We start from the raw sequence: 25,243 nt of genomic DNA, 5'->3' as shown, positions 1-25,243 counted from the left end.
GCAACCAACCTTCACCTCCATGAGGAGAAATATTCTGCCACTATTAAAATGCTCATCCCACATATTTTAATTCACAATAAAAAATAAATTAACGCAAAGCACTCACACTCATAGGGTGAGGAAAATTTCTCAGTTTCAATTCAATTGCCCTTTGAGATCATAAGATATAAAGAGCATTGTGAATAAAATCTATTATTTTTATTATTAATTAAGTTTATTTGTACGGCGCCAGAGAGAGAGCAAAACAGCATATTTACTACAAAATCTAATGCACATACTTTGGCTCAGCTCTCTGCACCAAGAAAGATCAGTACCTTGCCTGCATCACTATAGACACAGCACCAATCTGCCACAGCTACAATTTTCCTCATTCATAAACAAGATCTTGAGATACTTCAACTCCTACAGTTGGGGCAGGATGTGCTGGAGGGACTATGTTTTCCGGCTGGCCTGGGAACACCATGGGATTCCCCTGGAGGAGCTGGCCCAAGTGTCTTGAGAGAGGAAGGAAAGTCTGGGTTTTTCTGCTTAGGCTGCTGACCCATAACCCAAAATCATATAAGCAGCATATGATGGATGTAAGACGAGTAAAAATCACAGCATGAAAACAGAAAATTATGATTTTACTGTCCCATTATGACTTGCCAAACCAAGAATCATTCATTGGATTGTCAGCTACACAGCTTTCCATTTCCCTCCTCCTTACAAAGCCTGCTAAGCTAAACTGTATATCATGTGTTCCCCTCTGACCTTGAACTGCTCCTCAGAGATGACCAATACATGGTGTGAGCCAAGCAGGTCAGGTGAGCGAGCCAGGTCATGGGCCGTCTCTAAAGGTTCAGGCAGTGGAGCCCCGTGACCATCCAACACCACAATCCCAACCACTGGGGCACGGTGCATCAGCTGGATCTCCTTAGCTGAATAAACAAGATAAGTGTTATACAGTCAGAGGTAAGAGAACACACTGCAGTTCTGTAAAAACACTCACCTGGCTGTGCAGTAAGAGCTTCATCTGCTCTGTGCTCCACAGGAGGGATGTAGAGAATGTATGCAAACACTGTTCCACCGTTAGTCCCTGCCCACAAGGAGGGGGTGTTGTGTGAACCTACAAGATGATGACAAACCATGTCTTAAAACCAACTGAACAAGAAGGTCATATTTCTGGCTATTGCATACTCAGTCCCCTCCTCTTTGTCAGTAACTCTAAGGTCTGGCCTTGCTTTCAATTGGCTGGAGACATGAATTCCAGATTCATATGTCATAAATGTACTTCCTACAGTCTCCAAAACAACCAACACCAAAAAAGTGTACTTGTGCATAAACACAGCTTGTTTGGGATCAATACTTACTATCTGACAAGAAGGTATCAGCGAAGCATAGAATTCGAACAAGGCCAGTGAAGGAGTCATCTGAGGACCGAGCTTCAATCTTCCTCTGGACAGGAGCCAGCTCCATCTCGGCCAGTTCAGCCTCAAGACGAGCGTTTGCCTCCTGAATCTGTTTAGAAAGAAATCTCAGGCATAAATAACAGCAAACTGCTGTGTTGGATAAAGCAAAACAGTGTTGATCCAGTTAATACTACCTTGTTGGTATTGCTGATGTGATGTTTTCTCAAAGAAACTCTGCTGCGTCTGATTCTTCTAAATGACTGTCGCAGGGACTTCTTTATGCTCTTTACTCTGGACAGAGGTCCTTCCATTGCGAGCTGGTCACTGGGATTTAATGTGCACCTGTAATTTAAAGAACCGACAGAAACGTGAACGGTAAAATTTCCTTCAAAACAAACTAATCACGAGAACCGCAACAGGTGACATTAGAACAAGAGAGCCACTAAACAAAGGAATGCATTGATAACAACAACACTGTCTGTAACATGAAAACAGTAATTTTTCAGAGTTGTAAAATTAGGAGTGTGTTCTATTGTGACTGCATACAAAATACAAAGTCCCCTGGTCTATTCAGGAGTTCTGGAGAAGAACTCCTGAATACCTTGAACCTTGATTCTGGTGAGAATTGGACTCTGCCAAGATTGCCCTTTGTCACTGATTCTGTTCATAATGTTTATGGACAGAATTTCTAGGTGAAGTCAAGATGTTGAGGGGATACATTTTTGGTGGCCTTGGGATCACATATCTGCTTTTTGCAAATTATGTTATTCTGCTGGCTTCATCAGGTCATGATCTATTCGTTTTGCTGGAGCAATTCACAACAGTGTCAAGCTGCACGAATGAGGATCAGGGTCTCCAAATTGGAGGCCATGATCTTGAGCCAAAGAAGGGTAGAGTGCCTTATCTGGGTTGGGGAAAACATCCTGGCCCAGGTGTAAAAGCTTAAGTATCTTGGAATCTTGTTCATGAGTAAGGAAAAATTAAGAAGATCAATAACCAGATTGGTGCAGCATATGCAATGAATCGGGCACTGTATATTGATATGTCATGGTAAAGAGAGAACTGATTCAAAAGGTGAAGCTCTCATTTTACCGGTTAATCTATATTCCTACCCTCTTGAAGGGGATGATTTTATGGCAGGAAAGATAGCAGGAGAAACTTCTAATTCTTATTTGTCAGTTACTCATGGGGCAGGTCTCTTCTGCTATCACAGCTGTGGAAACATCTAAACACTACCTGGAAACTTCTTTAATGGAAAAACATCTTGCAGAAATATAAAAACACAGCAGATTAATCTGTAAATAAATGGTTAAAAAGTATCATCAGTTCCATCAAAGATGAAATAAGGCTAATGATGACATTTTCTATTACATTCCCCCCTTTTCACTTGCGTCCACGAAAAGTTCCATAATACTCAGTCACAAAAAGTTAAAGGAAAAAAAATACTTTAAGACACGATAGGCAATTGTTTTTTTGTAAAACATAGACATTTCCAGAATTAGCAAAGGAAAGATAAACCTCATATATGAAAAGAAGAAAAATGACAAAGATCAAATAAAAATAACATCAAACAGAAAACACTTCAGTAGCAAACTGGATACAGACAAATTAAATCAAAATTTCCATATAATACATCATTATTTGCACCCCTAACGGTTTTAAGTAAATACATCATAAATAGAAATCAGTCTTCATAAAAGCTTTCTTCTTGCACTACACTTATGGTATCATTACTTGCTGGTTCAATGGCCTCTAACACTATGTATTGTGCATTAATCCTTACAAGAGTTGAATTATGCAACAGGATAACAACATCAATATCATAAGAATCATTCCCAAAAACATTCCTATTTTACTTAAACATGCTGTCTATCCCTCTGAAATAAACCAACTCCACATATTCCAGGAGGAACCAGAATTTTCTGCTTTCTGTCTGTTCAAGAACTTTTCTAACTCAATATGCATGTTGCTCAAGCTATTTGAAACATCTGGAATAAAAATACAATATTTTTCATTTATTATATGACACACCCCTCCCTATCTGCTAACCAATCAAGTTTATTTGTAGAACACATTTCAGTAACTAGGCAGTTCAGAGTGCCCCACATCACAAAAACGCACACAAAAATACAAAATTATAGAACACACAATAATCAATTGTCAAGTGCCATCGTTACAAATCCAAAATGCTGATTAATGCTTTATTTATACAATTCAAAAGCCACTCTAAACAGCTGGGCTTTTAGAGTGGCTAAAGTGTAAAGAGCTTTAGCTTTTATAGTCCTCAGTTAAACCAGATAATCCCTTCCCTACTAAGGCTGTGAAATTTACTAACTCATAAGATAAATCATTTATACTATGTACAATAGTTGCCACTCCAAAAAAGGAAAATTATACCAAAAAACTCTCTTGTGTTCGAAATATGCTGACGCTTAATTATGTAAGATGTTATGTCCTGGGATCCTATCTTCACACCTGATGTCCACGGATACACACTTCTGACCTGAGTAATATTTGAAACAATAGTTACAAATACTGTTAAAGTTTCAGTCAATGTTGCAGGGACTGGTAACAGCAGACTGGTTGGAATAGAATGCAGTTATAGAACAAACTACACAGCTGGAATTGCTAACTCTCCTTGTCATTGTCTTCACAACTGCCCACCATGCGTTGTCTTCTGGCCCTTTGATGATCAATGTTGTGGTTAGCTTTTCTCTTCATTCTAACCAGAGATGATGTTGTGGCATCAGAAGTTTTATTTCCTGGGCACTCTCCAGTACCCTCTTGTGACGCCCCTGCGGTGCTGTCCTATGTGTGTGCTGTATAGTGCAGGCTGCTTTTCCATTAGGTCCTTGATTGTGGGAGGTGCCTCCCAGACCTGGATGGTATATAAGGAGTGCCGTTCCATCAATCGGTGTGTGTGGCTGGCTGACAACAGAAGCAGACGAGATCCGGACTCAGAGGCAGCGCTGACACCTTGTGTTTTTTAATAAATGCCTCGCAAGGGGTTAAAAACCGTTGGGTTTGCCATGTCCTCCCTACTTTTTGTTGTGGCCATCCGAGCCGGGCCGTAACACCTCTCCAAGGACTCCAAAAAGGGTGGGTAATCTGAACTGTTGTTCAGCAGATAAGCACAACAGTCAGAACCTGTCCCCCCATTCATAGGCGGACAAAGGCTACCCTCTCATTCAATGGGATAAACCCCAATGTACAGGCACCAAGATGGGAGGAAACAAGTATGTCCACTCCTGCCCGGCACTTCTCACCATGGGCAATTCCAGAGTGGGAAGTATGTCCAACCCCTCTCAAGGAGACTGGTTCCAGAACCAGAGCCATGCATCAAGGTGAGACCGACTACTTCCAGCCGGAACCTCTCAACCTTACACAATAGCTCAGTCTCCTTCCCCACCACATCCCAAAAGCCAACTTCTGCAACCGAGGATCGGATCGCCAGGGTTCCCGCCCTCGGTCACCACCCATCCCAAACTGCACCCGACCCCTTTAGACCCTCCCACAGGTGAGGGATAGTTCATGAGGTGGGGGTAAGGGTTGTCTTGTGGTCCATTTGGCAATAAAGATAAGATCAGACTTTGAGTGGGTGTTTGCCTTGCTGTGACTATATAACCATGTGATGTGTGCAGTTCAGGGCTCTTCTCCTGACAGCGTTCAGTGAGAAGGGTCTTCGAACGCTTTTGCCTTCGAATAAAGAAACTTAAAGAAAAAATTAATCTTTCTCTTATTATTGAAACAGCTTCTAATTCTTTGATAAATTACATTTCCATAACACCCTCCTGGGGACTTCCCTTGTTCTGCTGGGAGACTTCAACGCCCAACGGCAATGACAGTTAGACCTGGAGGGAGATGGTAGAGAGGAATGCCCCCCCCCCCCCCAATCTAAACTCGAGTTGTGCTCTGTTGTTGTACTTCTGTGCTCGACAAGGACTGTCCATAACAAACACCATGTTCAAGCATAAGGGAGTTCATATGTGCACTTGGCACCAGGACACCCTAGGCCACAGTTCGATGATAGACTTTGTCGTCATTTTGTCAGCTCACATGTCCTGGACACTCAGGTGAAGAGAGGCTTGGAGCTGACCTGGTGGTGAATTGGCTCCGGTGGTGGGGGAGGATGCCAGTCAGTGAGCATCTGCTGGGAATGTTTGAGTCTCCTATGAGATGGAGCTTTAACTCCCATCTCCGGGAGAGCTTTGAACACTTTCTGGGGGAGGTGGGAGACATTGAGTCCGAGTGGACCATGTTCCATGCCTCCATTGTCGAGGCGGCTTATCGAAGCTGTGGCCGCAAGGTTGTCGGTGCCTGTTGTGTTGGCAACCCTTGACCCATTGGTGGACATTTTCGGTGAGGGATGCTGTCAGGCTGAAGAAGGAGCCCTATCAGGCCTTTTTGGCCGATGGGATCCCGAAAGCAGCTGATGGGTACTGGCAGTCCAAACAGCATGCGGTTCGGGTGGTCTCTGAGACAAAACCTCAGCCGTGGGATCAATCAATCAAATTTTATTTATGTAGCACATTTCAGCAACAAGGCATTTCAAAGTGCTTTACATCATAAAAACACAAAGTCATGCAACATAGAATCAACAATCAAAACATTACATTTAGTAAGGTGCCATCGTTAAATTCTTAATTGATTATGTTTCAAAACCAACTCTAAACAGCTGGGTTTTTAGTGTAGACTTGAAGGCACTCAGTGTTTCAGCAGTTTTGCAGTTTTTTAGAAGTTTGTTCCAGATTTGTGGTGCATAGAAGCTGGATGCTGCTTCTCCTGATTTGGTTCTGGTTCTGGGGATGCAGAGCAGGGATTAGAGACATAAGTCCTCTAATCCCAGAGATGTTCTTCAGGTGATAGAAGGCCGACTTTGTAACCGTCTTAATGTGGCTGTGCATTGACTCTAGATCGTCCTCTTCCTTTTTTCTATTAAGCTGGAGAAAATTTTTGGCACATCCACACATTTATCTGTTCTAAGCATTTATTCAGTGATTGGATGGGTTCTGTATCTCCTGGTGACATCGTAATGTAGAGCTATGTATCATCAACATAGTTATGGTAGTTAATCTTTTTTCTGTTATAACCTGAGCAAGTGGGAGCATGTAGATATTGAATAAGAGGGGTCTTAGGATTAAACCTTGGGGCATCCCAAGGTGACTTCTGTCCACTTTGATGAGAAGTTTTCTATTGACACAAAGAAATCCCTGTTCTATATGTAAGATTCAAACCAGTTGAGCACTGGACCAGAGTCCGACCCAACTCTTCAATCATTTCAGTAATATGTCATGGTCAAAAGTGTCAAAAGCTGCACTGAGGTCCAACTCAGCGATGAGCACTGTGGTTCTTCCATAGTCCGTGTTTATATGTATGTCATTGAACACTTTTACAAGGGCAGTTTCTGTGCTGTGGTGAGCATGAAAACCAGACTGAAAGACCTCAAAGCAGTTGGTTATTGTTAGGAAGCTATTTAACTGTTGAAACACTGCTTTTTCAATCATTTTGCTGATGAATGGGAGGTTGGATATCGGCCTATTATTCTGCAGTAATGATTTGTCCAGATTGTTCTTTTTTTATCAGTGGTTTGATACCTGTTGTTTTTAAAGCCTGAGGGAAAACACCTGATGAGAGCGATGAGTTTACCATTTGGATCAGATCATTTGCAATGATAGGCAGGACTTTCTTAAAGAAATGTGTGGATAGGACATCCAGACAGCAGGAACTTGAGCTTAATTGACTTTTAATTTCTTCTAGGGTTTTATAATTAAGTAGTTGAAATTGGGTCATTTTTCCTGTATTTGTTTTGTTTGGGTATAGCATTGGTACTAGATTTAGTGTGAATGTGCAAATTAAGCCTCTGATTTTTAGAATTTTCTCTGAAAAGAAGCTGGAAAAGTCATTGCAGGCTGCATTAGACTGGAGTTCCAGTGGTACAGTTACAGGAGGGTTTGTGAGCATGTCAACTGTTGCTAATAAAGCTTGAGCATTGTTAATATTTTTATTTGTAGAGGAATATAATTATATTAATAGTTAAAAATTATGTTGTTTGGTTGGTTCGCACTAAGATATGTTTTAACCTAAAAGAAATGTATTGTGTCAAATGGACTGGGTCAATCTGACCTAGAAGTCTGGAAGGAATTCGGATTTGGAGAAGATATGGAATAACAATCATTAAAGAGAAGAAAGTTGTTAGTTTAAGCTGTTGTGCAAGAAAGTTCTGACGCCAGACAATTCCCCTGCTCGCCAGCAAAGGAACTAGGCCGGAGCTCGAGATGTGGGAAGGAACCTCTGTTTGGATCATCAAGCGATTCCTTAGCGCTAAGGGGGGTTGTCTAGTCACCAAGGCTCAAAGGTACCTTTTACATTCCGGAAATATATACAACCCTTAAAATAAGTACCTTTGTCAGTCTGGCTTTACGCCCTTTTGGCGATGTGTAACACTCTAGGAATTTCCATTCCGCGTTATACGTTACCGCATTTCAGTGAGCTGGGTGAAGCTCTTCTGAGCAAGCGCCTTCGCGAGTTGATTAGTTAATACATATCACGATTTGTTAAATACGGCAAGAGGCTGTGGGTTAGGAGAATGGCAAGAGGCCATGAATTTTAATATTAAGCCAGCTGAATCTGCGGAGAGATTGAGATTTCTATGAAATAATCCAGGAAAACTTTCAAACCTTCCCCGGTCTAAAAGCGACGGAATTCTCCAGCAAGAGAAATAGCAGATTTCTCGGTGTGGCCTGAGAATATATGTATAAGAAAAAAGCAGAGATTGAGATCTCTTAAGTTGTTGAAAAGGAAGAAAAAGAAGTAGCGCAGAGATTGAGATCTCTATATAGTTGTTGTGAAAGCGCTATGGTTAAAAAAAAAGGGTCAATTGGACCATGTAACCCGGCCAGGCAGGGCATGGCTCTGAGTTCCGTCTCTCTGCTGAGGAGACAGAGGTCTCCCAGTTAGGGCGCTGGAAGGCCTTTAAAGAGTCTGAGACAAGCTCTGAGAAGTCTCAAAGTTTTAGTAACTGAGTTTTTTAAGGATTGTTTTGTGAGTTAGACTGCAGTATTTATTTTAATTTTCTTGTCTGATATCTCTGGAGAGGAGTAAAGTGATTCTGTTGCCATGGCTGAAATGATTAAGTACTAACAGAATTAAATGTGTGCACACATAAATTGGACAATGGCTAGTTAAATCAGTAGCCAACTAAATTTTATATTTTTATAAATAAATATAATAATCAATAAAGTTATATAAACTAGAATCCCCGGGGAGGAAAGAGGTGTAATAAAATCAATAGGAGGTAGAAATATAAATAGAATGAATGTTGCTAAAATGAATGGCTGAATAAATGGGAATGTATGTTGACTGTTGTGTGAATTTTAATCGGCATGCCTGTATATACTGTAAAAATTCTGAAAATATGAAGTTTGGCTTACTAAATAACTGACTGCTTTCAAGTAACATTAAGCATTAAAAGCCGTGCTCTGCTAAAGAGTTAAAAAATTGGTCCTTAATTTGACTGCAATTGTTTCTACGCTGCTGTAACTTGTAAATTTTATGCTGTATATTAAAGCTAGTTAAAAAAATACATATTTTGCTGAGAAAAAATCAGTAAGAAGCTGGTAGGGAGAAGAGAAAAAGAGTTCTTGGAAAAAGTGAAAAAAGAGCACACGAACTTCCCTCCTACCCTTTCTACCCTGTGCTCTCCTTCTCTCTCTCTTTTTCTCTCTCTCTCTCTCCTCTATCTCACTCACCCTCCCCTCTCTCGCCCCACCTTTCTTTCTCTCTCTCACCCTCTTCTGTTTCACCACATCACCTGGTCACGGATCGGTCGTGATTGAGAACACACCCCGTTGTAGTTCACAGTATCTAAGACAGCCCACTTCCTATTACGTCAACAAGCCCCACCGTTGTTCCATCTCGGACCTCAGCGAGAGCAGTGAGGCTTTTCCTTTTTTCTTTCTCCCTTTTGCTCAAATACGGAGAAGAAGTTTAAAGCATTAAACCTTGAGTTAACTCAAATAAAACAGACTTTAATCCAAATAAAGTCTGGATTAAAGGGTTCTGTGACACTGAATTATGTTGAACATCTTTTAAATGTATATTTGACTGTAAATAGAGTTGAAAAGCTGCAGAAAACTCACTTAACTGCTATATCTATTGAAGAATATATAACATATTTAGCAATATTTAGCAACGATAAGCAAGCAATACTACAAGGAGCAGATATAGCGAGCACCACTAACTAAATTAATCAACTCATTCCTTATGATTTGGTTCACAGTAGATCCATGATTATATTACATTGGTGCCAAATTAATTTGTTATTTATGGTGCCCGTGGCAGACGGGGACCAAAAGGTAGTTTTTCCCTGAAAGAATTAGATCACTAGCCAACCATATTTTATAAATAAATACACTAACTAATGTAACTAATTGAAGTTACATTAACTAGTTCCCCGAGTAAAAACGTAAGGAAAGGAGAGACGCACAAGACAACAAAACGGCCTTAACTGCAATAAATTCTGAGATCTCTGAATGAGTAAGATAAGGAAACTTGAAGAAATAATGACCTGCAGAAGTGAAAATTATTTGTTCTGGCAAAAAATAATAACTAGTGTCGATAATGTAAGCGACAGCGTACACAGATAAATTAGGGAATTAACTAGATTGCCATGACACTTTAAATTATGTTCTAAATACCTGGGGAAGAGAGGTATGAAAGTGTGTGTGAGTAGGCCTACTGGAATGATGTTGACCTGTGTGCGATGATATGTGCGATGACTATTTGTGTGAAGGATATGGACGGATGGATGAGTGTGAAAGAAGAGTTGAATGAGCAAAGTATGACAAAACGAGTGGAAGTTCGAATGAGAGGTGTATGATAAAGTGTGAACGCATGTAATGAACAGCTAAAATTGCATGTTTGGCTTTAAGCACCAGGAGCTTTGCTTTATTATTATCAGAGGTGAACGGCTTGACTGAGTGAAACTGGTGATTGCTTGGAGTTTGTGTGCGATGCATGCAAAATGATGGCTAATGTGCATGCTTTGGCTTTGCTGTATGAATAGCGGGTTTGTGGGTCCAAATGATCTACCATTAAAGGTTAAACAAAGCAGAGCATAGGAGAGGATAAGGTAAGGGACAGGCTACACATACACACACCCACATACACAAACTTGGACAGTAATGCACTCCCTTCCCTCCCTCTCCATCTTGGGTTGAGGAAGAGAGTTGAAAAAAGAAAAACAGCTCTGAGCGGCCAGCAATTGGAATTTCCGCTCGCACTCTGACGTGAGCGCGTTCGTGATGTTACACACATAGGCACGCCTCCTCCCATGAACAATATGCACACACATTGATACACAACCACACAGTGCAACACAATAAGGATTAATTGTACTTGAAGTAGAATAAGTGCCGGCGAGATTATCTATCAGATTGTTTCTATGTTGTCGAAGTGTTTGTCTTAATGTTGTTTTGTTTGTCATAAGTGTTTTACCAACATTCCTCTGACTTAGTATAGTTTAGTTATTACTTGGATTGATGAATATCAATTTCACACCAACATTTTATATGAAACTACAATCTACAATTACACACTACAATTAATACAAACTACAATTAAACAAATTTTCAAGGCCTTTAGTCATCCACAGCAAGCCTGACCTCTCAGTACTCAAAAGTCCGGACTATAGTGACGGTTGGCAGGATGCCTTTAAGATTCTGCAATTGATCATTTCAAATCTGTAGGAGTACTGAGTCGACGGAGTCAAACTATGGATCTAAATTATTTTCTAACTTATGAAGCGGCTGAGGCAAAAGATGAACAACGTGTGAACAACGCGAGGCTCAGCGTCTCTCCAGAATCTGCTCTTCAGTGGTTTTTTATCTATTCATTACTGGACTTTTTTTTCCGAATTGCACAGCGTTGCTGCGCTACAGCAGACATGAACTTCTGGACATTTGGAGCTACAATTTTGACTCTATGATCGCCAATCTCCGACTCATCCCAGAGATCTCCAGAACACCAGAGACTGCTCACTTCTCCCGGCTGGGTGGAAGTGTACGCAGGCCGCGACGAGAACGTAAACAAAGGCGGGGTAAGCGTGTGAGCTAGGCTAAAGCTAACACCACACCGGCTCCCTTTACCCAGCATTTTCCTCGCCAATGTCCATTCTCTGGCTAACAAAATAGACGAGTTACGACTATCCATCACGAGTGACAGATGGATTATGGACTCAAATGTCATGTTTTTCACCGAAACATGGCTGAACAACAGCTGCCCGGACAATGCTATCCAGCTAAGTGGACGCCACACACACCGAGCCGACAGGACAGCAGATGACTCCGGCAAGACCAGAGGCGGAGGTTTGTGCATTTATATTAACAAAGCTTGGTGCACAGACTCTGCTACTACCGAGAGTCACTGCTCACAGAATGTGGAGTTTTTAATGGTCAAATGTAGACCTTATTACCTCCCAAGGGAATTCACCTCGATCATCCTCACTGCCGTGTACACCCCCCCGGATGCTAATGCCAAGCTAGCCATGAAAGAACTCTATGCGTCTATTAGCAAACACCAAACCAAATACCCCGAGGCTGCTTTTATTGTTGCGGGTGATTTCAATCACTCCAACTTGAAGACAGTTCTTCCCAGATTCCACCAACATGTCTCCTGCCACACCAGAGGAGACAAGACCCTGGACCATGTCTACTCCAATCTGGCTGGAGCCTACAATGTGACATCCCTCCCCAACATCAGACAATCAGACCATCTCTCCCTGTTCCTCACACCTCGGTACTTACCACTCATCCAACGTGTGAAACCTACCGTGAGGACAGTAAAGGTGTGGCCAGAGGGCTCAGACGCTGTGCTCCAGGACCGGTTCAGGAATACAGATTGGACTATTTTCCACCATACAGACTTGGATCAGTACGCCTCATCTGTACTGAACCATAGTTCCACCACCATAGAACGTGTCACCACCTGCAAACGCATTACCATGTACCCCAACCAGAAATCCTGGATGAACCGAGACGTTCGTCTCCTGCTGAAGGCCCGCAACATCGCCTTCAGGTCAGGGGATGCACAGACTTACAGTGCAGCCAGGGCTGAGCTGAAGAAGGGAATCAAGAAGGCCAAACACCACTACAAAAGGAAGGTGGAGGATCATTTTTCTAACTCCAACCCCCGACGTATGTGGCAAGGCCTTCAGATTCTCACAGACTACAAGAACCCCATTACCACCCCCGCTTCTACTGATGTCTCCTTCCTCAACGAACTTAACAACTTCTATGCTCGGTTTCAGAGAGGGAATACCACAACTGCAACCAAAGCAGCTACCAGGCCAACAGCCACTGACTTTCCTCCCCACTGACGTAGGAGCGGCTCTGAGCAGGATTAAATCCCACAAGGCTGCGGGTCCTGATGGCATACCTGGACATGTCCTCAGAACGTGCTCTGGGGAGCTGGCAGGAGTGCTGACGGACATCTTCAACCTGTCCCTGGCCCGCGCTGTGGTACCGACCTGCTTCAAGTCTACGTCCCAATCCCCAAGAATCCCAACCCAACCAGACTCAATGACTACCGCCCGGTAGCCCTTACCCCCATCATTACCAAGTGCTTGGAGCGGCTGGTCCTAGCACACCTCAGATCCTGTCTCCCCCCCACACTAGACCCCCACCAATTTGCATACAGGCAGAACAGGAGCACAGAGGATGCAGTCTCTATAGCGCTGCACTCTGTCCTTTCTCACCTGGACAGTAAGAACACTTACGCCAGACTGCTGTTCTTAGATTTTACTTCAGCATTCAACACTGTCATCCCATCCATCCATCCATCCATCCATCCATCTTCTTCCGCTTATCCGAGGTCGGGTCGCGGGGGTAGCAGCTTCAGAAGGGAGGCCCAGACTTCCCTCTCCCCGGCCACTTCTTCCAGCTCTTCCGGGGGAATCCCGAGGCGTTCCCAGGCCAGCCGAGAGACATAGTCTCTCCAGCGTGTCCTGGGTCTTCCCCGGGGCCTCCTCCCGGTGGGACGTGCCCGGAACACCTCACCAGGGAGGCGTCCAGGAGGCATCCTGACCAGATGCCCAAGCCACCTCAACTGGCTCCTCTCGATGTGAAGGAGCAGCGGCTCTACTCTGAGTCCCTCCCGGATGACTGAGCTTCTCACCCTATCTCTAAGGGAGAGCCCAGCCACCCTACGGAGAAAACCCATTTTGGCCGCTTGTATCCGCGATCTCGTTCTTTCGGTCATGACCCAAAGCTCATGACCATAGATGAGGGTGGGAACGTAGATCGACCGGTAAATCGAGAGCTTCGCTTTTTGGCTCAGCTCTCTCTTCACCACGACGGACCAGTACAGCGCCCGCTTGACAGCAGACGCTGCGCCAATCCGCCTGTCGATCTCCCGCTCCCTTCTTCCCCCATTCATGAACAAGATCCCGAGATACTTAAACTCCTCCACTTGGGGCAGGACACCCCCCCTGACCCGGAGAAGGCACTCTACCCTTTTCCGGCTCAAGACCATGGCCTCGGATTTGGAGGCACTGATCCCCATCCCGGCCGCTTCACACTCGGCTGCGAAGCAGAGATGAGATCCTAAGGCCACCAAATCGGATCCCCTCAACACCTTGGCTGCGCCTAGAAATTCTGTCCATAAAAGTGATGAACAGAATCGGTGACAAAGGGCAGCCCTGGCGGAGTCCAACTCTCACCGGAAACGAGCCCGACTTACTGCCGGCAATGCGGACCAGACTCTGACACTGGTCATACAGGGACCTGACAGCCCGTATCAAAGGGCCCGGTACCCCATACTCCCGGAGAACCCCCCACAGGGCTCCCCGAGGGACACGGTCGAACGCCTTCTCCAAGTCTACAAAACACATGTAGACTGGTTGGGCGAACTCCCATGCACCCTCCAGGACCCTGCCGAGGGTGTAGAGCTGGTCCAGTGTTCCACGACCAGGACGAAAACCACACTGCTGTTCCTGAATCCGAGGTTCGACTATCCGACGGACCCTCCTCTCCAGGACCCCTGAATAGACCTTGCCAGGGAGGCTTAAGAGTGTGACCCCTCTATAATTGGAGCACACCCTCCGGTCCCCCTTTTTGAACAGGGGGACCACCACCCCAGTCTGCCAATCCAGGGGAACTGCCCCCGATGTCCATGCGATATTGCAGAGTCGCGTCAACCAACACAACCCTACAACATCCAGAGCCTTAAGGAACTCCGGGCGGATCTCATCCACCCCCGGGGCCTTGCCACCGAGGAGCTTTTTAACCACCTCGGCGACCTCGCCCCCAGAGATTGGAGAGCCCAACCCAGAGTCCCCAGGCTCCGCTTCCTCAGTGGAAGGCATGGTGGTGGGATTGAGGAGGTCTTCGAAGTACTCTGCCCACCGACCCACAACGTCCCGAGTAGAGGTCAGCAGCACACCATCCCCACTATAAACAGTGTTTGTGCTGCACCGCTTCCCCCCCCCTGAGACGCCGGATGGTGGACCAGAATCGCCTCGAAGCCGTGCGGAAGTCTTTCTCCATGGCCTCTCCAAACTCCTCCCACGCCCGAGTTTTTGCCTCAGCAACCGCCCGAGCCGCATGCCGCTTCGCCCGCCGGTACCCATCAGCTGCTTCCGGAGTCCCACAGGCCAAAAAGGCCCGATAGGACTCCTTCTTCAGCCTGACGGCATCCCTCACCGAAGGTGTCCACCAACGGGTTCGAGGGTTGCCGCCGCGACAGGCACCGACAACCTTGCGGCCACAGCTCCGATCGGCCGCCTCGACAATGGAGGCACGGAACACGGTCCACTCAGACTCCATGTCCCCCACCTCCCCCGGGACGTGTTCGAAGTTTTGCCGGAGATGGGAGTTAAAGCTCCGTCTCACAGGGGATTCCGCCAGACGTTCCCAGCAGACCCTCACAACACGTTTGGGTCTGCCAGGTCTGACCGGCTTTCGCCCCCACCACCGGAGCCAACTCACCACCAGGTAGTGGTCAGTGGACAGCTCCGCACCTCTCTTCACCCGAGTGTCCAAGACATACGGCCGCAGATCCGATGAAACGATGACAAAGTCGATCATCGAACTGCGGCCTAGGGTGTCCTGGTGCCACTGTCATCCCATCACAACTCATTACCAAACTCACAGACCTCGGCATCAGTCCACTCATGTGTAACTGGTTGCTCGACTTCCTGATCAGTCGACCTCAACATGTCCGGCTGGACAACCACTTCTCATCCACCATCATCATAAACACCGGAGTGCCACAAGGCTGTGTGATGAGTCCCTTCCTCTACTCCCTCTTCACCTACGACTGCAGACCTGTCCATGGCTCTAACGCCATCATCAAGTTTGCAGACGACACCACGGTGATCGGCCTCATCAGAGATAATGACGAGGCCGCTTACAGGGAGGAGGTAGACCATCTGGCTGAGTGGTGCGACAAAAACAACCTGCAGCTGAACACCGAGAAGACCAAGGAGCTTATCGTGGACTTCAGGAGGAACACTGACCCACATCCACATTAAGGGGACTGTGGTGGAGCGTGTGGACACCTTTAAGTTCCTGGGAGTCCACATCTCCGAGGACCTGACTTGGACGACCAGCTGCTCCAAACTCATTAAGAAGGCGCATCAGTGCCTCGTCTTCATGAGGACCCTGAGGAAGAACCACCTGTCCTCAGAGATCCTCACGAACTTCTACCGCTGCACCATTGAGAGCATCCTCACCAACTGTATTACAGCTTGGTACGGGAACTGCTCTGTCTCCGACTGGCAGGCGCTGCAGAGGGTGGTGAAAACTGCACACTATATCGCCGGGGCACTGCTCCCTGCCATCAAGGACATCTACAGGAAGCGGTGTTTGAAAAGGGCCAAGAAAATCACAAAGGACTCAACTCACCCAGCACACACACTCTTTTCCCTCCTGCCCTCTGGGAGGCGTTACAGAAGCCTACGGACCAGAACCACCAGGCCCGGAACAGCTTCTTTCCCACAGCTGTCACGCTTTTGAACGCCTCCTGACATAAAACATAAACTATAAGGACTGTACTCCCCTATCCTCTCATACAACAATAACACATGGACTATCCTCACACACACACACACACATCAAGGACTGTTTTCTTCACACACACATACAACCTGTAAATTTTATCTGCCATTATTTATCTTGTATTATATTATATACATATATACTCCATTCCCTAACATTCTTGTATAATCTGTATATTCTGTATAATCTGTGCATACAGCTCCCATATTTATATTTATACACAATATCTATATCTCGGCTGCACAGTGGCGCAGTTGGTAGCACTGTTGCCTTGCAGCAAGAAGGTCCTGGGTTCGATTCCCGGCCGGGGTCTTTCTGCATGGAGTTTGCATGTTCTCCCTGTGCATGCGTGGGTTCTCTCCGGGTACTCCGGCTTCCTCCCACAGTCCAAAAACATGACTGTTAGGTTAATTGGTCTATCTAAATTCTCCCTAGGTGTGAGTGTGTGTGTGTGAATGGTTGTTTGTCCTGTATGTCTTTGTGTTGCCCTGCGACAGACTGGCGACCTGTCCAGGGTGAACCCCGCCTCCCGCCTGGAACGTAGCTGGAGATAGGCACCGGCACCCCTCCCGACCCCATTAGGGATAAAGGGTGAACAGAAAATGGATGGATGGATGGATATCTATATCTCTTTGCTATAACCCCTTAAAGTCCATACATACATAGTCTTGTACATCTGTAAATAAATATTTATATCTCGTAGAGCACTTCTGGATAGATGCAAACTACATCTCGTTGCTTGTACTTGTGACAGTGCAATGACAATAAAGTTGAATTCTATTCTATTCTAAAAGGAATTATTACCAAGGGTTTTTGGAAAACATTGAGCATAATACGTTTGGAATGTGGAAGATGTTGTATATTAAGTGAAGACAGTGATTTTGTTTTTAAGATTTTATTATCATGTCATGAAATGTGTACAGTTCTATATTTTAACTCATTGGGTTAAGATGAAAGTTTTTATTTACGTTTGAGAAGATGTGTCATGAACAGAGGCAGCCACACTACACCAAGCGACCCACAACACCACACTACTCATTGTAGAGAAGCACGAGGTGAGGCGCACACTGCAGGCTGTCAACCCAAGGAAGGCTGCTGGACCTGATGGTGTCCCTGGACGGGTCCTGAAAGACTGCGCCGATCAGCTGGCTGGAGTCTTCACCAGGAACCAGTCCCTAGCCCTGTCTACAGTCCCATCCTGCCTGAAATCTTCCACCATAGTCCACATACCCAAGAAACCTCACATCTCTTGCCTCAACGACTACCGGCCAGTGGCACTAACCCCTGTGGTGACGAAGTGTTTTGAAAAACTGGTCCGGGGTCACATCACAGCACTTCTCCCTCCTGGCTTTGACCACCACCAGTTCGCCTACAGAGCCAACAGATCCATAGAGGACGCTGTGATCACTGCCCTCCATGCTGCTCTGTCACATCTGGAGCAGCAGGGGAACTATGTGCGGATGCTCTTTGTAGACTACAGCTCTGCTTTTAATATCATCCTCCCTCACAGACTGGTGGACAAATTGGGGGACCTGGGTCTCCCTCACTCCACCTGCATGTGGATTTTGAGCTTCCTGACCAACCGACAGTAGAGAGTTAGGGTGGGAAAACATACATCCACTGCCCTCAGCCTTAGTACTGGCTCTCCACAGGGCTGTGTGCTGAGCCCCCTGCTCTATTGTCTGTACACATACGACTGCACCTCTGCCCACCACAGCAACACCATCATCAAGTTTGCTGATGACACCACAGTGGTGGGGCTCATCTCAGGAGGCGACGAGTCCGCCTTCAGGGGTGAGGTGGAGCAGCTGTTAGTGTGGTGCAGGGAGAACAATCTGCTCCTCAACAACTCAAAGACAAAAGAACTCATAATAGATTACAGGAGGAATAAAACGGACATTACACCACTAACCATTGGGGGAAAATGTGTGGAGAGGGTAGCTGATTTCCGTTTCCTGGGGGTCCACATTGAGCAGGGCCTCACATGGAACATGAACACTTTCGAGCTGATAAAAAAGGCCCAGCAAAGACTGTACTTCCTGAGGGTTCTCAGGAGGAACAACATCAAGGAGAAGCTGCTGGTGTCCTTCTACAAGTGTTCCATAGAGAGCATACTGACTTACTGTATCTGCATATGGTATAACAGCAGCACTACGGCTCAAAGGAAAGCTCTCCAAAGGGTTGTGAATACAGCCCAAAAAATCATTGGCTGCCCTCTCCCCTCACTGGAGGACTTGCACAATGACCGCTGTCTACGAAAAGCACAACACATCACAAAGGACACTTCTCACCCCGGACATTCTCTGTTCACACTGCTGCCTTCAGGCAGAAGATACAGAGCAATTAGACCAAGAACCAACCATCTCAGAGACAGTTTTTACCCAACAGCAATAACAAAACTAAATGCAATCAAAAACAACCATTAATCATCATGAATGATGTATGTGAGAATGTGGCTGTTTTTTTGTTTTGTTTTTTTTCCAGTTATTTATTTCTTACATTGTGTGTGAATTGTGAGACAGTTATTTTTTGTTTTTAAGCATATGCATTGACTGATGGGACTTTTTAAATTTCATTGTTCTTGTGACAATGACAATAAAGATTTATCTATCTATCTATCTATAGTTAGCTTAGCGACAGACTATTGTTTGCCTCCGTTTCACTAGCATTCAATGAACAAAGGAAAAACATTTCTAACATATTCATATATTTAACTTGCACCTGTACCTTTTACCACTCTTAACAGATGAGTCAGATAGCAGCAGCTCTAACCCACGTCCCTCCTGGCCTGTCCTCTCCTAAGTGAAGTTAAAGCTGCAGTATGTAGGCCTGTCACGATAACAAATTTTGCTGAAAGATTAATTGTCTCAAAAATTATTGCGATAAATGATAATATTGTTTGAAGAAATGTTTACACTGATTCAATGGAAATGACGTAGTAATAATGCATGCAATTTCCTGCCAAAGATAGATACACTTTATTTTCAAAAGAACACTTAACACTGGAACTGATAAACAAAATAAACAAAACCAAAAACAAAAATAAAATGGATTCTCAGTCTCCATTAACAAAAAACGCACTTGAAAAAAAACTAAACAACATAAAGCCAAAGTGGAAATAAATACTGCATTCAACCAAAAGAGTGCAGATTATGAAGTCTGTATACTATGTTGCCCTTCAGTAATCAATAGATTTAAATAGAAAAGATGGGCACATCCACTACCTGATGCAATAGTTCACACTACAAGTTTTTTGCTATTATTTTTCCCCTTATGACAATCTTAGAACAGATTGTGTGGTGTGTTAATCAGGGGTTTTCCCCGACTGGGAGCTTAACACAGCCTGTTGAATGTGACAGGTAGCCAATCAGAAAGCGAGGATTCCCTCCGTGCTTTCTGAGGGGAAATTACAGAGGGGAATCCCAAACAGCTGACATTGCAAAGTCCAGCTGATATTGGAGATGTTACATGGAAACAACATTAATGTTTATTCAACAGGCAAAGAATATAGAAATGACAAGGGGAGGAGTTGGAGCGAAATTGCTACCGCAGTTGATAAACCCCGCAACTTTTCAGCTGTTCTTCGTTAACGTGACATAAATAGGTTCTAATGATTTTCATTCGGTCAGGACTTTACGCTGACACTAGCCACGTGCATTGCAGGTAGATTGTAGTAAAGCATTGATTAATGCCTGGTTTTAAAATTAGTTCACTGGACTTGTAGCCACTATTTTGTGCCCATTGTTGGACACCACAAGGCAGGAACGAACCCGATCGAACCGTTATACCTAGGATTTCTGTCGGCTAATGTGTGGTCTGTCAGGTTTTGAAAATGGGCCGACAATCGGCCGACTGCTCTAAGATCGTGTAGTGTGTGCTGGGCTTTACACTAAGGAAATGAGAAAGGGAGGGTCAGTGGAGAGCACCGGAGTTGAGCCTTTTTTTCATTCAGTGTCATTAACAGAAAGAGAAAAAGGCCGGAAGAGAGATAATGCAGATAATTAAAATGACGTCGATAGTTTTAATTTATCGTACGATTAGTTGATTTATCGTTTATCGTGACAGGCTTAGCAGTATGTACCTTTTATAAAAAATATTTTTTGGGGGGCGCTGGTGAGCAAGATATGGCGTAGGACGTACTTTTCAGAGCTCTTGCAAAATCCGTTTTAATTACATTAAAAAAAGAGAGAGAAAAAAACAGCATTAACCACGGTAATATCTGTTGAAAAATTGGAGAGAAAACCTTACGGTCATAAACAGCTGGACAATCGAACATAATCATTCTGAATGGCCGAAAAACTGCAAAAGTATAGATGCGGAAGCGATGCTAATGCTACAAGGCCTGCTAGGACCACGAGACAGCGGGCAACAGGCGACGCTGACCCACCGACAACCACTGGGTCTGACGGGCCAAAAATGAGTAACGAAGAAATGAAAGCGGACATCTTATTGTCACTGAGAGGAGATATCGCTAAAGTGATAAGAGACGAGCTTAAAGGCGCATTAGCGGAAGATTTCCAAGCTATAAGATCCGAACTGCAAGCGGTACGTTCCGAAATTGCTAACAACTCAAAGGCCATACAAGCTGAAATGGATATTATAAAGACGGACGTCCTGGACTTAAAGGGCGGCCTATCAACGTGGTCAGACGAGGTTACTTCACTACAGTCTACTGTAACAAGCTTACAGAAGGAAATGTCAACGCTCAAAGATAAATGTGAAGATCTAGAGGGGAGAATGAGAAGGTCTAATATCCGTATAGCGGGCATTGAAGAACGTCCTGGCTCCAGCTCCCCACAAGCTGTGGCAAAAATCATCAAAGAAGTTCTGCAGATGGACCGAGACATAAAGGTGGACCGCTCACACCGTACACTCACCGGGAGAGGACCCAGGGACCGTGAGACACCAAGAGTCATCATCGCTAAATTACATCATGACGGGGACGCGGCGGAGATCCTGAGGAGAGCCCGGGGCAGAGCTCCGCTTTTTCACAATGGTCACCGTGTCGCCTTCTTCCCCGATTACACGGCCAGCGTAGCCAAAGCAGGAGCCACCTTCACGGAGGTACGGAGGGCGCTGCGGGGCATCAAGGAGGTCCGCTACGGCCTCCTCTATCCGGCCCGATTTCGGATTACATATCATAATGAAGAAAAGGAGTTCCTCGACCCCAAAACGGCTATGGAATACGTCCGGAACAATATCACTCCAACAGAGTCAGCCGAATAAAGGTACCGTTAGCCTATAGAGACAATAATATTAGAAAATATCTCATTGTTATGGCTAACGTTCATATAGCTCTCTTTATAAGGTTTATGATGATAAATCTATAGATTTCAACGATAGGAGCAAATACGCTGTTTTATTTTAGATTTCTTTTTTAGGATTTGCAGGAGTTTCTGCAGTATATTTGAAGCTTACGTGGTTATATTATTTTCCCCATTATGACTTTAGCTTACTTCCCACCTTGTGTACATATCTAAGCGCACCTACTGCACATATATTCAATCTTGGTTGTGCACTTTAGCGGCTCATTTTAGCTGCTGGGGACTATGTCCCAAATATTCAAACATTGTATTTACCTGTTCTATGTTTTTCTAGTTCGGATCCCTCTGTTCCCCGGGGACCCTGCGCAAATTCTTTTTGCAAACTTATTTTGTTTCTGTTATTATTATCATTTTGCCTCATTACTTGCTCATACTCATTTTGTGAGACTAGAAATGCTGGTCACAGTTGTCAAAAATTTGCTTTATCCCTCCCTGTTTGGTTTTGTGGACATTCTGTACATATTCCTTAGACCCCACACAGATAAGACAGTGTTATGCATAAAGGGTTTGTTGCCATTTATGATATATTCTGAGATGTCTAAACATAGACCACATAGAGATAATGGATGACCCACTTAAAATCGTAACTTATAATGTAAAAGGGCTCCACAATCCAGCCAAAAGAAAGAAAATATTGAATCAATTAAAACAACTCAACTGTCACATTGCTTTTTTGCTGGGTGGGGACTTCAACTGTACTCTGTCACAAATATTGGACAGATTACCCACTCCAAAAACCCCCCTCTCTAGAATGAGTAGGATGCTTAAACATCAAATTATAGAGACGGGTATTGTAGACGTATGGAGAAGCAGGTTTCCCAGAACTAAAGACTTTACTTTCTACTCAAACAGTCATGCCTCCTACTCTAGGATCGACTATTTCTTTACCCCAAAGTCAGAACTGCATAGAATAGTAGATATTGAAATATTACCTATTACTATTTCTGACCATGCACCTATCTTATTAAAATGGAATATAGGACACAGGCTAACATCTAAACAATGGAGGCTTAATACGTCCCTGCTTAACGACAAGGTATTCATTGCATTTATTACAGAGGAGCTCAAGATATACCTAGAAACTAATACATCTACAGAAACAACACCTCTGATATTATGGGCCTGTGCCAAAGCATTCCTTCGGGGCCGCATAATATCCTTCACATCTGCGAGGAAAAAACAGAAGAATGCTAAACAAAAAGATTTGGAGGACAAAATTAAAGAATTAGAGCTTAAACATAAAAGACACGCTTCAGCTAAAATCTTGAAGGAATTAAATGCAACCCGCAGACAACTAAACAGCCTATTGTCAGATAAAGTAGAGGGCAACTTGAGGTTCACTAATCAAAAATATTATGAATATGGCCAGAAGGCTAGTAGGTTATTGGCATTTAGATTGAGGAAACAACAGTCCTCCAACATGGTTCATAAAATAAAATCCCAAGAGTCTATTGAGACAAGACCTGACAAAATAGCAGAGGCCTTTGCAAAATTTTACAAATTATTATATACAAACACCGATACCTGTAATAATGACCAAGAGCTCACAGATTTTTTAAATAATATAAAATTGAACCACTTAACGGATGAGGCGGCGTTGAACTTAGATCAACCGATTGAGGAATGGGAGATCAAGCAGATAATTAAATCACTTAAGAACAACAAAAGTCCAGGCCCAGATGGATTTACAAACAACTTTTATAAAACTTTTCTAGATCTTCTGGCCCCCCTGCTATTAAAAGCATATCACCATGCTTTAAAATCCAAAACTATGGCACCATCTTGGACAGAAGCCACTATAGTAGTAATCCACAAAGAGGGTAAGGATCCTACAGACTGCCAGTCCTATAGACCTATATCACTGTTGAATACAGATTCACGCATACTCACAGCAATCCTAGCAAGACGACTTAACAAATTCATCACCCAAATCATACATCCCGATCAGACAGGATTTATTGTAGGCAGGTACTATGCTGATAATCTAAGGCGCTTACTAAACATAACAAGCGTTCAAAAAGAGAGAAAGATTGAATCAGCAATCATATCCTTAGATGCCCAAAAGGCGTTTGACAGAGTGTCTTGGAAATACTTAATTCATACTTTGAAATGTTTTGGATTTGGCCCACATTTTGTTGACTGGGTGCAAACACTTTACTCCTCTCCACAGGCAGCAGTTAAAGTTAATGGCTTTGGGTCTGCTAGATTTTCATTAGAACGGGGGTGCAGACAGGGGTGCCCGCTCTCACCCCTTCTGTTTGCCATTAGTATTGAAACGTTAGCCCAAATCATTAGAGATGATGCTAATATTAAAGAGATAGAAATTAACAAGGAAGTACACAAAATCTCATTATATGCTGATGATGTATTACTGTATTTGACGGAACCTAAATCAACAATCCCCCACCTGTAAGAGCTCATCTCTCAATATGGATTTTACTCAGGCTACAAAATCAACATAGAAAAGACGGAAGCTATGGATGTAAATGGCACAATTTCAGACTTCATAAAAGTACAGAGTGGCTTTAAGTGGCCCAAGAACGGTATCAAATATCTGGGTATTCAAATACCTCCACTTCTATGTGACCTCTATGAGGCAAACTATAGCAAACTTCTACGAGTCATTAAAAATGACCTGGAGCGTTGGGATACACTCCCTATCTCTCTGACAGGGCGTGTTGAAAGTATCCGTATGAACATTTTACCGAGACTACTCTATCTATTCCAGATGCTACCGGTGGAGATTCCCAAATCTACCTTTGACACTTCAGATAAAATGATAACTGGATTCATTTGGCAAAAAAAGCGACCTAGAATCAGATTGAAAACCCTGCAGTTACCTAAACCCAAAGGGGGCCTCAAACTCCCAAACTTCAAATATTATTACTGGGCTGCACAATTTAAACCCTTATTAGTATGGCTACAGAATAGTGCAGATACTCGTTGGCTGGAAATAGAGGAAAGCAGGTGCTCAATTACCTTTCTTAGATACTCCTGCAAAGGAAATGACAATCTGGACAAAAAACACCCTCAAAGTTTGGAACAAAATACAATCGGCTTTTAAATTATCAAAACAGATTTCACTTTTATCAAATATAGGATATATGAATACATTTACACCGAACAACTTAGATTCTGGGTTCAAAAACTGGTCTAATTATGGGCTATCTCATATCCACCAATTAATTAATAAGGGGAATTTCAAAACCTTTGAACAGATAAAAAGTGAATTTGGCCTCCCTAAGACGGACTTCTATAGATACTTACAACTTAGAACCTGTGTGACGACACACAACAATTGGACTAAACTTCTTGAATCTACACCTATAGAAAATTTCCTAATGGACATACAAAGGGGAAAGGGAAATGATAAAGTAATTAGTAAAATATATGACCTGTTTCTGTCCATAAATGTGCACGATTCCACAAACATAAAGCATAAATGGGAGACTGAATTGCAGGAGTCAATAGCAGGAGA

At 43.9% G+C, this 25,243-nt stretch overlaps 1 protein-coding gene across 1 annotated transcript in view; it reads right to left on the bottom strand.

Moving 5' to 3' along the window:
- The window catches only part of llgl2 (LLGL scribble cell polarity complex component 2), a 94,470-nt gene that overhangs the window by 7,885 nt on the left and 61,342 nt on the right, over positions 1 to 25,243 (bottom strand). Inside the window, exons 18-21 of the mRNA XM_028028599.1 lie at positions 1,583 to 1,730; positions 1,350 to 1,497; positions 989 to 1,105; positions 751 to 917 (exon numbers count right to left, since the gene is read on the bottom strand). Coding sequence (XP_027884400.1) covers positions 751 to 917; positions 989 to 1,105; positions 1,350 to 1,497; positions 1,583 to 1,730 — 580 coding nt within the window. The remainder of the gene's footprint in view (positions 1 to 750; positions 918 to 988; positions 1,106 to 1,349; positions 1,498 to 1,582; positions 1,731 to 25,243) is intronic.

Source organism: Xiphophorus couchianus, chromosome 9 (assembly GCF_001444195.1).
Source record: "Xiphophorus couchianus chromosome 9, X_couchianus-1.0, whole genome shotgun sequence".
NCBI classification, from domain to species: domain Eukaryota; kingdom Metazoa; phylum Chordata; class Actinopteri; order Cyprinodontiformes; family Poeciliidae; genus Xiphophorus; species Xiphophorus couchianus.
This window is presented reverse-complemented; position numbering and strand designations above follow the sequence as displayed.